Source organism: Perognathus longimembris, chromosome 4 (assembly GCF_023159225.1).
Source record: "Perognathus longimembris pacificus isolate PPM17 chromosome 4, ASM2315922v1, whole genome shotgun sequence".
Taxonomy (NCBI): domain Eukaryota; kingdom Metazoa; phylum Chordata; class Mammalia; order Rodentia; family Heteromyidae; genus Perognathus; species Perognathus longimembris.
In genome coordinates, this window is record NC_063164.1 from 43295955 (window position 1) to 43313570 (window position 17616).

At 35.3% G+C, this 17616-nt stretch overlaps 1 protein-coding gene across 3 annotated transcripts in view; it reads right to left on the bottom strand.

Annotated features, from left to right (window-relative positions):
* Nucleotides 1-312: 312 nt before the first annotated feature.
* Ppp1r1c (protein phosphatase 1 regulatory inhibitor subunit 1C) overlaps nucleotides 313-17616 on the bottom strand; it is a 104759-nt gene continuing 87455 nt past the window's right edge. For all 3 annotated transcript variants that reach the window (XM_048344218.1, XM_048344216.1, XM_048344215.1), the window contains one exon: nucleotides 313-470. In XM_048344218.1, the coding sequence (XP_048200175.1) occupies nucleotides 382-470 (89 nt within the window). In that variant the 3' untranslated portion in view covers nucleotides 313-381. The remainder of the gene's footprint in view (nucleotides 471-17616) is intronic.

Below are 17616 nucleotides of genomic sequence, written 5' to 3' on the forward strand. Positions count from 1 at the left end.
ATTCTAAGTGTATTTATTATTTATTTATTTATAACGTTTAAAGTGATGCTATTTACAATTGACTTCAGAATGCAAACCTGGCCAGTAGGATACAATGGATTAAGCACTAGAAATACTAAATTTAGAACAGATACATATTTGTAAATTTCTATGTAGGTCCAAAGCAAAAACACTATAAAATAAATGCTTATTCTTTGGGAGTAATCATGTGGAATCATTTATACTTAGTTCTAAAGTTCAGTCAAAGAGGCCTTCCAGGAGAAGTGTGTGGGGATTGCAGAGTGGAGATGCTTCCAGAAGCCAGGCAGAAGAGTTCAGGGGTGTCCAGAAAAGTCAATAGTTTAGTGAGTCCCAAAAAAGTGTCTTCCTGCAGACCAGCAATTAATGGTCACATGGTTCCTCCTTTTCATTTATGCCTTCTTCTTCTTCAGGAAATGCCGACTCATTCTGGCCTTTCAGATGTTTAACCCCTAAAATGATTTTAAAAACAAGAAAGGCAAAATTCAAGTGAAATTTAGTTCTAGCAGATTCTGTTTTGCTGCAAGAGGAGTGGAAAGTTTTTATTGTGTATATGTGTTCTTCGCCAAGAATCTCAACAATGTAATCCTATACAAACCTTTTAATTTACTTAGCAATAAAAACTTCACCCAGCCAAATTTCCATTAGAGCAGGTTATCTTTTATAATTAAATCTTCTCTATTAAAGATTGCATCACAGCCTATTAAAACCCTATTAACCAAAACTCTGCTCACAGGATCTTTTTATAATTCTGATGTATCATTTAGTTCAAATATTACTTTTGGCATCTCTGAATTCAGCTACAAGGAGAACTATTGAAACTCCTAAGAACAAAAGAGCATGTAGGTGCCATTTCTATTCTGTGTAAACAACAACAACAACAAAAAAAAACAATCACAATACTGGTAGTCTTCCTTTGGAACCTTAACTGATATACTGATTATGGAACTTCTCTCTTTAAATTCTTTCAATAACTAGACGGAGAGATTGGGAAGAAATATTGGCTTACTTTTGCCTGCTATGCAAGGCTCAGGTGATCTGGCCTTTCCTTCCTCTTCAGGTCTTTTCACTTTTCCCAGTGATTTGCACTCTACCAGTGGAAACCTACTCTTCCCTCTTCCTCAGTCCTCTAGGCTTTGCATCTTCCTCCTGCTCCTGGCATGCCTAATCATACCCCACTCTTCCTTCAAGTTAAGTTTACCTCCTCTGAAGATTTCCTCAAACTCCCCTGCCAGTCCCATTGCACCTGGATCGCCTCTTGCATCATTTACCTTACAAAAATATTTGTTCCTATCATTCTCATTCACTCAAACTCTTTGATGTCAGGAAATATTTTGGTGCAGTTTGAATTCTCACATTGGTCCAATGCTGCCAAACATTAGGTACTTATTAAAATTTATTGTCTAAATGACTGATCAAATTAATGAAGGAACAGTTTTACATATGTCACATTAAACTGCTTCAGATATTTTTTAAAAAATTAATTGAAATTTGGGGTCTGCAATATATGGTCACAGTATAATCATCTATAAAATTATCAGCCTATAAAAATGATCTCTCACTTCCCTTGTTAACACACTACACTAGCTAATACTCTGCACATATGGTGATGTTTAATGTGGAAAGTTTCATACACTTTTTATGTCTTAGAACATTGGTTTATGAGATTTGCTGAGTACTACTGAAAAACACTCCTATTATAACTGGTAAATGAAGGAAGCTACTGTTCGTGTTTGCTATGAAAAAAAAAACCTCAATAAGTAAGTCACAGAGTACAGTGTGGCAAAGACATCCTTAGACCTGGAGGATTACCTTGCAAAAAATATTTGATCAGTTATAATAATATTTAAATATTTTAATTTCATTTGCAAATACAGATCACTCATGACTCCTGCTAGCCAAAGATCATAAAGAGAAATTCACATTAAGAAGTTAAATTTACCTCAAATTATATAAACTCCATGGAAAAGAGCTCTAAATGCTATGGAAAATAGAAGAGCTCATTGAACATCCAAAGAATGAACCAAACAATCACTGTGTTGTTATCTTAAATATATGAATCATTAAGCCTCACAAATCCATGTTTTTAACACCTGGATGGTGAATTTAGACCTAAAGAAGGCAAGGTAATTTGTTTTTTTGTTTGTTTGTTTTTTTGCCAGTCCTGGGGCTTGGACTCAGGACCTAAGCACTGTCCCTGGCTTCTTTTTGCTCAAGAGTAGCATTCTGCCACTTGAGCCGTAGTGCGACTTCTGGCTGTTTTGTATATATGTGGTGCTGAGGAATCGAATTCAGGGCTTCGTGTATGTATATGAGGTAAGCACTCTTGCCACTAGGCTATATTCCCAGCCCCAGACAAAGTAATTTGTTTAAAATTATAAGGTGGTATAATGTTGAAAGAAGTTCTGATGTACCATAGTCCCTAAATATATACTGAATAAGTTAGTAAATGAATCTTATTAATTTTTATTTTTAGCATTTTGGAGACTGACCCAAACTTTCTTATCATTTGTTAAGATTAACCATAAGTTTAGGTAACGAAGCATAAACCTGGTTTAGAAGGTAACAGATTCCTTCTGAAGGAATCCTCCAGCCCCCTGCCACTCTTTTCCTTGAGTTTAGGTTCACTGTATGTGAACAATTTACACGGCAATTTACACGGTAATGAAACTATGTTAGAGATGGTATTCTGTATGCAGAGTTCAATGACATAATGCCAACATTGATTTGTCTAAACAAAGGAATCACATGTTTATGCCAGTCCTGGGCTTGAACTCAGGGTCTGAGCACTGTCCCTGGCTTCTTTTTGCTCAAGGTTAGCTACCACTTGAGCCACAACGCCACAACTGGCTTTTTCTATATATGTGGTGCTGAGGAATTGAACCCATGGCTTCATGTATACTAGGCAAGCACTCTACCACTAAGCCATATTCCCAGCCCCAGGAATCACATGTTTAAAGAAAAAAAATTAGCAATTAAGATGACCAGCTTATACAACTATTAAGTAAGTACTTACTCCCCAGACTTGAATATGGTTTCTCTTGCTTACATAGATTGACATTTACTTATTTTATAGTAATGGGCACATAGTTATAAGAGAAAACAAATTCCTTTTTGGAGTAAAATCATTCGCCTGGACAAATTTTGGAAGTTCCTTTCTAAGCCTCTTCAACTATTATATGAAGTATATCCACAGGAAAATTCTGATGAGGCAAAAGTTGGTTTGATGTTATTTATCTCAGAGTTTTTCTGTGGAATATTTCCCCAAACTCTTTGGCTTTCAGTCACTCCTCTTGTGCCTTCTTTCAATAGGATAATTGAAAATTAGTTAATTTATGGTTTGAAACAACCTTTGGACCAATACTTTCCTTTTCTTATCTGAAATATTTACTTGGTTATAAATGGAGTGATGCTGAACTTAAAAGTGTGACATCTACTTAGGACTGTAATAATGTCTCTGTCTTTTTCTTTCATCCCCAAACATATGAGGTTTAAGTAATTAAAAGGGTGGAGGAAAGTGAATTGGAGATATTGATGAAATTCCTGGAGATTCCTCCTCTGTTGAATACCATAAGCATAAGGAAAAACCTTCTGGTCACATGGTATGTGGCTTGGCACTGGGAGAAAGCCTCTGGGAAAGAGTATGAAAGATGCAGAAGGATACAGAAGGATGCAGAAAACCCAAGGAAGTACAATGGAGGCACATTCTCCAATACAAAGTGAATACAGAGGAAAAGATATCAGACCAGGATATATATTATGCATATGTAAGTAGATATGGAGAAAAGAAAGCAGATTGAGTAAAAGAAGAAAAGCAAAAGAAATAAATATGGTCTCTGATCAGAATGTTCTTTTCAGCTCTATGGTTCTGATGGTTAGATGAGGAATGGATGAAGAGATAAAGCAACCAAGTGAAGAATTATATACATTCAAGTAATTAAAAGAAGTTTATTTGTATTCTATTTTTAATGATTTCAGTAAAAGATGGAAGGCTTTATATATTTATAGATTCACAACATTTGGGGAAGGAAAGAGATGACACAATGAAAAAGTCCTATCTGTCAAAGTTCCTAAGAGCTAGAATAAAGGCCAAAGCAAGAAAAGTAGATGTGAATGGAGATTTTTGTTTAAAGGAAGGTAATTTTGTTTCCAAACATTAGAGTATGAGAGCAACTTTGATTATGATAATGAGGTTTCAGAAAACCCCTACAGGAGTTAGCTGTTTTTTGCACCGGAGCTCGGGACTGGGCTGGGGTATTCCCGATGGCTAGGCTAGCAGTTTCAGAACAGGACTTTTCTATAACCTCTAATGCTATGTTGGTTAGACCTTTTCCACAATATACTGTGCAGAACTGGGGTCCATTGTTCATGATGGCCATTGAAATGGATCATAGGGCTTCAAAATAGTCTTATGAAAGCACTTGTAGGTAAAACTGTGATGTTTAATATGGAGAAAATTAAGAGAGGACAACAGCAGTTGTCTTTTAATTCCTAAAATAGTTGAAAAATAAAGTTAATCTATGTAGTTACTCTTACATCATGTATGGCAGGTCAATGGCTGACATGTATGAAGCAAGAGACAGATTATAGCTCAATACAAAGAAGATAGTTCCCAATTTCTCTATGTTTGCTCAGCAATAAACATGTAAATGAGCTCCATATTGCTGTACATGTTCAAGTCTAAGCTAAACTTCCAACTCTGAGGCAGGTTATAGATGGATTTACAATAGCCTCACTCACCCTGAGATGCTATTAATATACAAAAGATATGATTTATAGTAGTATAGATTTTGTCCTGCCATGGGTATTATAAATTGTAAAAGTGTAATTGTAACTGCAAATGGCATAATATCCCAAATCCAGATATTTTTAAACAAATTCACACAAATTGGGAGCAACAACATAAGTAGGCCTTTGTTATTTTCTGCAACCAGATATTTTAAACATTAGAATTTATTCTAAAGTCCTCTAGGGAATCTGTGGGTGGAAGGAGAGCCTTTGACCCTTTTGGAATTCTATTTATAGTCATATTTGTGCTTTTTTTGAAGAAGTCGCATAGCTTTTAACAGAATGCCAAAGAAGTCTCTGATCGCTAAATAATTATAAATATTAGCCCAAACTCTTCAGTTTAAAGATGGACAATTCAGTTGTTGAAGACATTTCCTTAAATTAAGACAATAATTATTAGCTCAACTGGGATACAAAATTCAGCCACTAATTCCTATTCAAGGCTCTTTGCCTGAAAAATTAAGCAGGATTTAATTTCCCACAGTTGTTGATCTTTTGAAAATTAGAACTTGAAGGAATATATGGCAAGTTAGGATCATAGGGCTCTTTTTCTTATCTACTTTACAGTAGATATAGAACTATTTTTTTCTGTTTCGTTGTTGCCTTTTTTAATAAAAATAAAAATTTTGACTCAGGAAAATACAGAATTTAGCTATATCCAGGAATATTTCCATAATAAAACCGAATAACAAATAATATTCAGATTACTAGGGGAAAAAGCACTTTTGTATGTCTCAGACCTGGGAGTAGACCCTGAGTGGCACAGAGTCCCTGCCTCAGTAGACATGGCACAGTAATGATAAAATAATGTAAGTTAAATATAATAGCCTTTCTGTATACCAATCAGGAGAGAAGCCTAACTACAAGTCAGCTAGGGAAGTAGCTGCAACAGTGTATATTTATTGAGATTACTTCAATGAAGAAGTATCATGAGCTATGAGAATAAAAAATTCATCAGGAGTATTCTAATAAGGAAAGCTTCAATTTGTAGAATAAAAATTTGAAATCATTTATGAGCAATATACTAGTTATCTTAAGGGGAACAGCAAGCTTGATGCCTATACAAAACCTATTTGCAATATAAATACTAAATAGGCATTTGCTTTCTGAAAGCTTGCTATGTTCAAGGAAGTATCGGTGACCTGAGGAAGACCATTTGCTTTCAGTACAGAGCTCAGTTTAATTAAAATATTAAGCTAGAGATACTTAATTCAATCTACATGTGGTATAGATGTTTGATAAAAGCCCATCATCTAAGATTGAAAATATACTTTGAATTTTCCAAAATATTTTCTTACATTTTGTTTTATGTCTAATCTCCCATCATATATTAATAATGAACAACTACACATACATACATTGAAGGTCACAGAGATCAGTTAGTATAGATTTCATTGCAAAGAAAAATACACATAGTAGGTTAGACTTGATGTGAATATGTCTCTAATTTACTTGGAGAAAATTATTTTGTACACAAGACAGCTAGCCTCTGTCATCTTAGGGTAATCGATCAATATCACTTCCCCATAACTAGAGAAATTTTTTTCTATAGGAGTAAATCATAATATGATTCTGTAGTCATGACACATGGGTATAGGGACAATATGTTTATGATATTTATAGATACTCATAAGATTTTTACATTTTTTAACCTATAGTACATTTTGCCAAAGCCATTGCCCAAGTATAAAGCCAAAATGAAAGATTTAGCAATAAATCCCGAGAGGGTAGTTGAGAATATACCATCGTATATTATTGTGAGAAGTGTAAATTCAAATTATACTTCGGAAGGATAATCTGCCTTCATTATCAAAATATGAAGAACCCATATCATTATCAGAAAGTCTGAAGCTAGAACGAATCAAGAACATACATTTATAATTATTTATATGATTATATGCATATGTATCAACTTACATGCAGGTTATATCATAAAATTATATAGACAAATGCAAAAAATTATATACACATATACAAAACAGATGTACATATATACACATGTGTATACACACATATATGTATACAAACAAATTTTACAAGGATTCTTCTGCTTAGCCAAGGTTGACAACTTTGATAGAGTGCCTTTTTTGCCTTCTGTACCCAAATGTCCTTTTGATAACTCTTCTTTCTCCTTAGGCTAATGCATTTCTCATGAATTTAGAAATGTTGTTAAAAATGTAAGCTATACATGGTGGAACTAAATGGTGTTCAAAAGAGACAGAATGGCTCCTGACTTGCAAGACTGGACTGCAATGGGTTGCATACAATAGTATACTAACAAAAAAATGTTTTGATTAGCAAGAGTCAGTGGTTAGCTTTGAAAACAATATAAATAAAGTAGCAAAGGAAAAGTTGTAATTGTAGCCACAGAAGCAAATACCTGTATCTTTTAAAGTTGACAATGGAAGGGCATCCTGTGTTGGAATTATAGAAGGCTCTGTCCCCCAGATATGATCCTTCTTTATTGAAGTAATGGAACCATGCAGAAGGGTACTGGGCAGGGAAGCTCCATACTAGAGCAATGGGACATCACAGGCTGGTAGTGACAAGCATTAGGGATTAGATACAATTTTAGCACACAAAAGTCAGTAGCTTTTCTCTATGCCAACAATGAGAAGATAGAGAGGATAAATGGGGGGACTACATTTGGAATAGACTCAAAAGAATTAAAAAAAAAAACCCACACAAACCTAAGAATCAACCTAGGTGAAGGACCTTTACAATGAAAGCTATAAAACTTTAAAGAAAGAACTAAAGAAGGCACTAGGAAGTAGAAAGACCTTCCATATGCATGGCTTGATGGAATTAGTATCATGAAAATGGCCCTACTGCCAAAGTGACCTACAAGTTCAATGCAATACCCAACAAAATACCAAAGTCATTTTTCATTGAGATAGGAAAAAATCCAAAAATTCATATGGAATTATAGAAGCAATTCTGGAGGAGGGGGACAGAAGTATCATAATTCTAGACTTGGAACCATCTTGGGAGACAGTTTGGAGATTCCTTAAGAAATTATGTTCCAGTGATCCTATGATCCAGTGACACCACTCTTGGGCATTTATTCAGAGATTACAAGGTAGGATACAAGGATTACAAGGTAGGATACAATAAAGCAACAACCATGTTAACTGCTGCAGTATTTATCATAGCCAAGTTACAGAAATAGAATAGATGCCTTCCAGAAGACAAATAGATCAAGAATATGTGACATGTACACATGTATGGAAAACTAGCATGTTACATGCATACTATATATTACATATAATTAATATATGTAGGACATTTGCAGATTCATCAGGAAGATTGACATGTGATTTTAAAAGAAATGAATATACCTGAAAAATTACATTAAATAATTTATTCAGGCCCAGGAAGACAAAGGATACATTTTCTTTCATATGTACAGTTAGGCCTAATTTATAAATATATACTAAGCATATAAAGGTATATGCATGTATATACAAATGTATTAACTAAATTATCTGAAATTTTTCAGTGCTGTAACTCCTTTGAAAAAATCTCTTACAGCCTAATGAAATAAAAGCCAGGAAGCTGATACTTGAGGTGTCAGGGTGAGAGAGGTCAAGGAGCAGAGGTAGACAATGAAGAAAGGAAGAGGGGGAGAATGCAGTCATACTAGTGAATGTGTATATAATAAATAGAGTTAGAAAAATTGAGGGGATGGGTGGCTTGGGATATGGAGAATGATGAAAATGATGACATTGATCAAGATGCATTGTACTTATAAGTGACATGTTGACTTGAAGTTCCTTTGTACAGACATAAATGTACTTAAAGATAATAAAATTATAGTAGTAAATAAAAAGAAATTTGTTCCAAAGGAATAATTAATTGCTTAAATTTTATAAGAAAAAAATGATATAGATTATGTAAAGAGAAAAATAATTTAAATTTTTGCTTCAAGTAATAATTTTCTCTCATTTTCATTGACTGTATTCTATCTACTGTGAAGGAAAAAAAGAAATGACCTACCTAGTTGACTTAGTATTTCAACACAATTATTACTTATGTAATAATATTTAAAAAAACAAAACTATGATACTTCCCCTAAGACATTATATACAAGATGATTTTAAATCACAGGTTTTGAATTTCCAAACACTTCTGAAAGAGAAAAATTCCTTTCAGTATATATTCATTGCATTAAATTTCCCCAAATTCACAATAGTGTAAGATGATCTAGAAAACTTCTAAAATGTGTCCATAAAGTTTTTTGTAAATTTCAAAAGCACATATTGAATTTCCCTGAGCGTCATCATTTCAGTAGAAACATCCTCCTGAAGTGTGTTTATGACATGCCCCACCCCAAGACATCTGTCATCATTTCAGTATATTCCCCTCATTCCCTGCGCATCTATTTGTTCTTTTATTTCTTTCTTGAATAATAGAAATGACTTTGAGAAAAATAGGACTGATAAGATAATCCATCATGTGTTAAGGGACAAGAAAAGACTTGAAAATGAACAGCTTTAACATTTCTGGTTTGCTATGTTAACCATAATCTCCAAATGACTAACACAATAAAAGATGAGCCTCACAGAAGATTCCAATAATCCATAACAAGTCACCACAAATTAGGCTTTTGATATTACCTCAAAATGTTGTTTTTGTTTTCTTAGCACCCTTAAAGTATGAATATCTAAAGTTTGCAGGCCAGAGGTCAAAACCATCACAGCTGATGCTCTGCTTTCCTTGGTTCCTGAAGCAACAGTTTTATTATCATAGACTGGGGTCTGTGGTCACTCTCAGTGTGTCATTTTGATTACCTCAGTAAAATACGGAAAGGCTATACTGACACACATGATGCCATAAAAGTGATAAGAAAAACTGAGCAAAGAAAAGCTTCTCTAAATTTTCCTTGAGTTACCCTCTCAACAAACAAATTCCACTACTTTGCCTTTGAAAAATATAAGAAACCAGGTTCTATACTTCTATAATTCTTAGTGCCTTTATTTGTTTGTTATTGTTTTTCTATTATTAATATACAGGGTTAATATTAGTGCGCTTCTGCCACTTCTTTCAGTTTCCTACAATCTTATTCTATCATTCTACCTTTTGATAGCGACACTCTGTCTTACAGCACTTTTGAAATTTTCAGTGTAAAAATATATAATCCTTTTATCCATAGCTGTGGACTAGCAGGGCTGTAGCTGTTGATCCCACTACAACTGGATTTTGTGATTGCTAATGAGTAAATGAGATACCTTCAGATCCTTGTTGCATCTATGCCAGAACTAGAACTTAGGCCTAAAGTTTCTGAACTCAAATGTATTTCTTATTTCCTTTAAGCCAGGATCTTATTCTGCTGGTCATCAGCTATTTCTAATTGATAATATCTCTCTCCCTTCAAAATACATTATGATGAAACTTATGACACCATTTTTCTAAGGAAAGTGGGGTGTTTTTCTCATACTTGAGGAGCAAGCTTCTAGTCTGTAGTCCAGGTGTTAAGAAAGCACTCTATTTTAGTGCTATTATTACTCAGTAAAGGGGAAGACATTTTTCTAGGACAGTACTCATTTCAAAAATTCAGAAGTTCTTTTCCATAAGTTGTGGAAATGTTTCAGGAATTTCAACATCTCTTGAACTATTTCCTGCCTTAATATTGTTATACAATTGCAAATGTTCTTATTCCTGACTTTTCTAGAAGATATGGTCACCACAGAATGTCGTCAAACAGATAACATCTGTTTCAGAAGCTGATTACTAGAATTAAACTTTTTTCCTCCACAAAGTTATTTTAGGGAGCTTACTGTGATCTCTTAATTATTTTTAGATACTTGTTTTTAAGTTAGTATTCTTGATTCAAATAACTGAAGATTAGTGTCTGATGGGACAAAACAGCTTGTACCTATTTTCTACATACTGAATATCATCATAAAAATTCATATATCATCATATTTGAAGAAAATACAAAGTTAATGAGCATTTAGGGTTTTTTTTTGTTTCTATTAGTCATGAAATCTCCAAATTAAAAAGAATGTGCACCTCCAAACCATGGGCAGAGTTTGGAATTCAATCTGAGACACATTAAATGAGTCAGAACAATCTGCATACTATTGAATGGTGGAGTTGTCAATGAAGGTTTGCATGCTGCTGGGTGCTGGTGGCTCAAGCCTCTAATACTACTCAGGAGGCGGAGATCTGAAAATCAAAATCCCAACCCAGACTAGGCAAAAGCAAGAGGTCCTGAGTTGGGGCGCAAGAATTGGTACAAAAAAAAAGGTACACACATGGCAAAAAACAAGATACAAATTGAAGTTTGTAGCATTCATCTTCCATTTGCAGGAAGAGATGACTAGGAAAGAATACCAAGACCTGAATGCCTACGTAAGTATTTTAAAGAAGGGGAGAGCCATTAAAGACAACACGGCTACACACTTAAGGCCAAATGCTTGCCTGTGAAAGGAAAGCTGTGCTTATTCTGGTGTTGTCATTGTTGGTGTTTCTTCTCCTCTACCTCATTTCCCTCCTCCACCTTCCCCAGTGTAACTGCCTCCCACTCATTTCTTCACCCAAACTTCTCACGAGTAGTCTCTAATTCTCTTCATTCAACTGTTTTATCTTACAGGTTGATTCTACTTTACCATAACTCAGTCATTGTCATTGGAAAACATTCAGCATTTCTTTTGTTCTTTTTATGTTTTGGTGATACTGGGCTTTATTTGAACCCAGGGCCTCTCATTTGCTAGGCAGAAATTCTTCCATATAAACTATGTCTCCAGCCCCTTTCACTTTATTTTTTTCTTGGTTTTGCCCAGGGCTGGCCTCAATGATAATCTTCCTACTTTTGCCTCCCCCATAGCTGTGATTACAGTTGTTCACCACTACACCCAATTTGAGACAGGATCTCACTAGCTTTATGTCTAGGCCTTCCTCAAACTATCATCCTCCCATAGCCACCCTCTGAACTAATATTATGGGTGTGAAATATGTTCCCCAGCTTACTCCTTCTAAAAACTTGTACTTACCTTGGCTTCTGAGAGGGAATTCTTTTGGTGATTTCCCTACTGTATTTAATTAATTGCTATTCTCTACATCTGTGTGCCATTTTTTCTGTTTTAGCTACTTCACCTTAAATCTACGAACTGTCCCAGGGTGATTTATTACTTTTTGAAGGCTAGTAAAAAATAAGCCCTTCACCAAATAAACATAGACACCATAAACTCAATATGTATAAAATTTGACATTCCTTTTCTCTCCTTTAATCCTGCTTTACGTGTTTCACAGAAAGGAAAATCAAACTTTTGCACAACTTGTACTGTCATGAGAAGCAGGATGTCTATTTTTATTTTCAAATATGAATAACTTTCCACATTTGAACATTATGAATTTAAAAGTAATGGTTTATATTCCCATTCAACTGTGCAGACTGGATGCGTAAATGGAGAATTTGGGTTTTAAGATTTTAGTTTGAAATTGCAGATATATTTTTGGGAAACTTATTAGTTATCCTGTGAAAACATTTGGCTTTTTAAAACCTGGCACAATGTCTGACTTTCTTCTTGGAGAATGTAAGGTTATATTGCCATTGCTGGAAGATTGCATCTGTGAAGTTTTATTTATTCATTCTAGACTAACTTTTCAAATAAGTTTTGGCTTAAATATTAAGCACAGTATTTAGGAAACTCAGCTTTCCTGGTCATCTGCTTAAAAGACAAGAGCAGATGGAATTCTATGCTTCTATCAGAAAGAATGTCCCATTCATACAGAAATGGAAAGACTTGGAAAAAATCGTACTAAGTGAAGTGAGCCAGACCCAAAGAAACATAGGCTCCATGGTTTCCCTCATTTGTAATAATTAATGCATGTCTAGGATAGTCCTAGGAGAAGATCACAATAGCTACGTACATATGAACACGTAAGATGATGTTAAGCAAAATGAACTCCAAGTTATGGAAATAAGTGGTTTATCATTGTTGTTGTTATTTTCAATGTACCATGTGAAATTATGCCTTTTTCTTTTGTCTTTCTTCCCCATGGTTTTGCCCCTGATGTTACTGTAACTGATTTTGGTACCCTGGGTATTGTATACATGTTTATCAGAATTAGGGATGGGAAGGGGAACGTCAAAATGGAGAGACAAAGGGTAAAAGGTGAACCAGTGCAACAGCAATACTTAGAAGACAATATGCTGTAAAACAACTGTACAACCCTAGGGTGCGGGGAAGGAATTAACGTGAGAGGAAGGTGGGAGAAAAATAAGGGAGGAGGTAACAAGTTTGATAAGAATTGTACTCATGGTCTTACATATAAAGCTGTAACCCCTCTGTACATCATTTTTTTTTTTTTTTTGGCCAGTCCTGGGCCTTGAACTCAGGGCCTGAGCACTGTCCCTGGCTTCTTCCCGCTCAAGACTAGCACTCTGCCACTTGAGCCACAGCGCCGCTTCTGGCCGTTTTCTGTATATGTGGTGCTGGGGAATCGAACCTAGGGCCTCGTGTATCCGAGGCAGGCACTCTTGCCACTAGGCTATATCCCCAGCCCCTCTGTACATCATTTTGACAATAACTCAATTAATTTAAAAAAGACAACAACAGAAATCCTCACCTGTTTTCATCCATTATAAACAGAAAAGGTCAACAGTGTACTCCTGGGCTGGGGATATGGCCTAGTGGCAAGAGTGCCTGCCTCATATACATGAGGCCCTGGGTTCGATTCCCCAGCACCACATATACAGAAAATGGCCAGAAGTGGCACTGTGGCTCAAGTGGCAGAGTGCTAGCCTTGAGCAAAAAGAAGCCAGGGACAGTGCTCAGGCCCTGAGTCCAAGCCCCAGGACTGGCCAAAAAAAAAACAACAAAAAAACAAAAAAACAGTGTACTCCTGTTTAGGGATGAAAAAGTATTCTCTCTCATTAAATCATCATAGGCTTACTTTAGAAAAGCAAATTCCCTCCTATCCCCTCTGTCTCACTCTGCCCGCATATGTGTCGCACTATCCCTTTCTCTCTGTCTCTGTCTCTGTCTCACTGTCTCTATCTCCGCTTCTCTCTCATTGTTTAACAACTCTCTTGTTGCATTTGACACATTTTTACATGACAAAATGAATTTTGGCTTTGGTTCCAAACTTCAATCATTACTAACATCTGCTTTTTATATAAAGTACTTTTATAGAACAGGTTTGTTAAGTATACATAGATAAGGATGTCCAAATTAAATGTACAGTGTATAGGATAAGGAAAACAAACCCACTTCATCTTAAGAGACTATTTATACTTGAAGTGATTCACTTTTGGCTAGGTTTCAGATTAAAACCAGATTCAAATATATAATTTATGAATATGTAAATATAAAGAGAAAATACACCATAAACATCCCAAAATGGATGATGTTTAAAGAACAGACATTGATTTTTAAAAAGTTTTATGCTATTTGAAGATACTACAATATACAGGGGAAAACTCGGAAGACTTATTTACCTGGAGAAAAAAAATCAGTAACTCTAATTCTCAGAACTTGATGCATATTATTATTAATTTTTTTAAGTAAAATCCTTAGAACCAAGACAGAAGACAACTAGGCTAATTTACAGTCTAGTGGTGATTGTTGTAAGTAAGAAAAATTGCCCTGTAGCTATCTATTGTATTGATCTTTGAGTATTGTTTTCAAATATATTTTATAGTTACTATTAAGGTATTGTACAGAGAGGTGGCTATTTTGTAAGTTAAGTAATGAGTACATTTCTTTTGGGACAATTTCATCTTTTCTTTGTTTTCCTCCAGTTTCTCCCTGCCATCCCTGAGCACAAGTTGCATAGCTCATCCCATATTGTGTCTACTGAGTACCATGCCTGCATTAAGTCATCCTTCCTTCCTCCATTTTCTGCACATACACCCAACAAGACATAAAAGAAGAACACAAGACACAACAAAAAAGCAAAAGTAAACACCAACAGCAACAACACCTATGTTTCCATTTCCTGGAATTAATTTCAACAAATAGTATTTTAAGTTTCAAAGTTATTGCACATTTGGATTTCTCCCCTAAGAGTATCTATCTTTAGTCTCACTGTTCGTGTGTGAATGCATAGAGCCCTGTATAATTTACCATGCTCTGGTGTATTTTAGATCTAGCTTCTGCACAGGAGAGAAAACATGAGCCCTGTTTCTCTGAGCTTGGCTTACCTCACTTAATATGATTTTTTTCTTGGTTCAGTCATTTTCCTACAAATGACAGTCATATTCTTTCTAAAGGATGAATACAATTACATTGTGTATAAGTACCACATTTTTTGGACCCACTCTTTGAGTAGTTTTCTAAGCTTACTTGTTACTTCCTTTGTATAGGATATACAAAAGGAAACTTTAGCTATAGACTTACCTATATCTGCTTACCTTTATAAAAAAAAAGAAGCTAAATGACATAAAATATACTCATGGAAATAATAAGATTTGAAGAGCTATGGGAAAACTTAGAAAAACTTGAAAGATTTCGAGAGAAGAGCTAGCTTTTCCTACTTGGAAATACATACATCTAAGCAAAGCAAGATGTACTTGGACTTATGTGAAATATCAACTGAACTGTGGGAGTTGAACTGGAGAAAATCACAAATAAAAATGAATCCTTTCCTCTCTCCATGCTTTCCACACTCCCACTGTGTGGTGTGGGGTGGTCTGGAAGGATTTTGCTTCCTAGCTACCTACAACTTCAAATCAGGATTTACTGCTGATGGTGCTTTCTGTGGCAGTATTTAGTTGTTCTTGTGCTGAGATAACCCAAACGGCTGGGATCTATTTCAGGCTTGGCTAGTCCCAGCTAGACATGCTTTTGAGAAAAATTCTTTTCCAGAGTTGGACTTCAAGTGTAATCACAGAATTTAGTTTACAGAACCAAGATCTAAATGGTGGCGTGGCACGGGGCCAATTTGACTTGGTTGTCTAGATATGAGAAAACCCATCTGTTCCCTCTCTTTCTCTCCACTCTAGTATCTGGGCTGCTTTCACCCTACTCACTCTACTAAAAAGGCCTGAAAGTCTAGTCCCTAATGGTATTTTTGTAAATGAATTTGAACAAGAAATGCACGAGGGAAAATTATGATTCATTCAGGATGAGCATGTTTATGGCATGCTTTCTGTTCATTATCCTGTGCAAATTTGTTTATCTTTGTCTAGATTACATTATGCCAAACACACAAGTCTAAAGACAGAATGTATTAGTAAGAAGCAGAGGGAATATAAAGCCAAGGCAATTAGAATACCCATGCAATGCCTCAGACAAAAGGCATCCAATGATAAGAGAACTGCCAAAGCACCAACAAGCCTTGCCTGTGGTTGAAAATGTCCAGCAGTCAGGAGTATCATGGATGCTGCTCTTTGGTTAGAGCCTCAGTTTTGTCCTCATCACCTCACTGTTCCCCAGGATGTCTGAGGGCCCAGCACACTCCTCTACAGTGGAGCTCCACCAGTAGCTTCCTTCCAAAAGGAGTGGAAGATTAGTTGCTTCCCCGTTTCTGATTGTTTCATATTTTATATTTTTCTTTTGTGGTACTGGTGTTCAAACTCAGGGCCTTGCACTCACTAGTTATGCCCTCTGCAATTTGAGCAACACCTTAAACCCTTTCTACTTTAGTTTTGAGCTAGAATCTGACTTTTTGCTTTTTGGCCAGGGTTATCTGGATTATGGTTTTCTTATTTACACTTTATATCCTAACTAGGATGATAACCATGTGCCACTATTGAAATGAGGTTTGGCAAATGTTTTGCCCAAGCTGGCCTCCTTCTGATCTGAGTCCCTACAAGTAGCTAGGACTGCAAGGGTGAACCACTATTCCCTGCTTAAGGATTGTTCAATCTTTTGAAATTTAACTGTGGAAAAGATTTCCACAACATGCATTCCGGGCTATATGCTATCTATTGAAAGCATGATGAACTCTGAGAATTCACCACGAAATTTACTATAATGAGGAAAAAACCCAGAGAAATCACTAGTAAGAGCATTAAAGACAGACCATCAAGTATTAACCTGTGTGTTATTTGTATTTCTCTCTTTGATTTGAATATACATATACATACAAATAAGTATAAAAATGGTAATGCTTATTCAGAAGATATGAATATAGAAATGTCCTAATTTACGATATCTAAACTCACTTGAACAAAAGGAAGAAAGACTTTTTGTGGGTTTTGGATTGGATTATTTTAGAGTCCAGGGCCTTTCTTGTGCCTGCTAGGAAGGTATTCCACATTTTCTGTCATTCTCCTCTATCTAGGCTCTCACATAGCTGGGATCACAGGCACATACCACCACATTCAGCTTGTAAACTTACTATTTTTTCCTTATTTATTATTTAATTAGTTAATTATTTCATTCATTTTTTCCCTTACTTATTTTTTCCTTATTTATTTGTTGCCCTTGTTTATTTTATATGTATTTATTGTATCTGAACTAGAACTTGAATTCAAGATCTTGACCTGTCTCTCCACTGTTTTAAGTTAAAAAACTTCTCTTCCACTTGATCCTCAATTCCATTTCTGGCTTTTTGCTAGTTAGTTGGACATCGTCTCAAGGACTTTTGGGCCAAGTTGGCTTCAAACTGCCATCCTCAGATCTCATTCTCCTAAATATCTTAAGATGGTAAGTGTGAGATAAGAACATTTAGCCACATTTATATTTTAAATACAATTTGTAAAAGTATTAGTGTTTCCAGACCCAATATCTTCCATGTATCCATACTGTCTTCTAAGTTACCCTATGGTATCTTTTAAAACTTTTTAATCAATCATTATCTGGAAGTTATTCCTTTGTACATTTATCAATGCACTTTCATTTGACCAAAAGTCTAAGA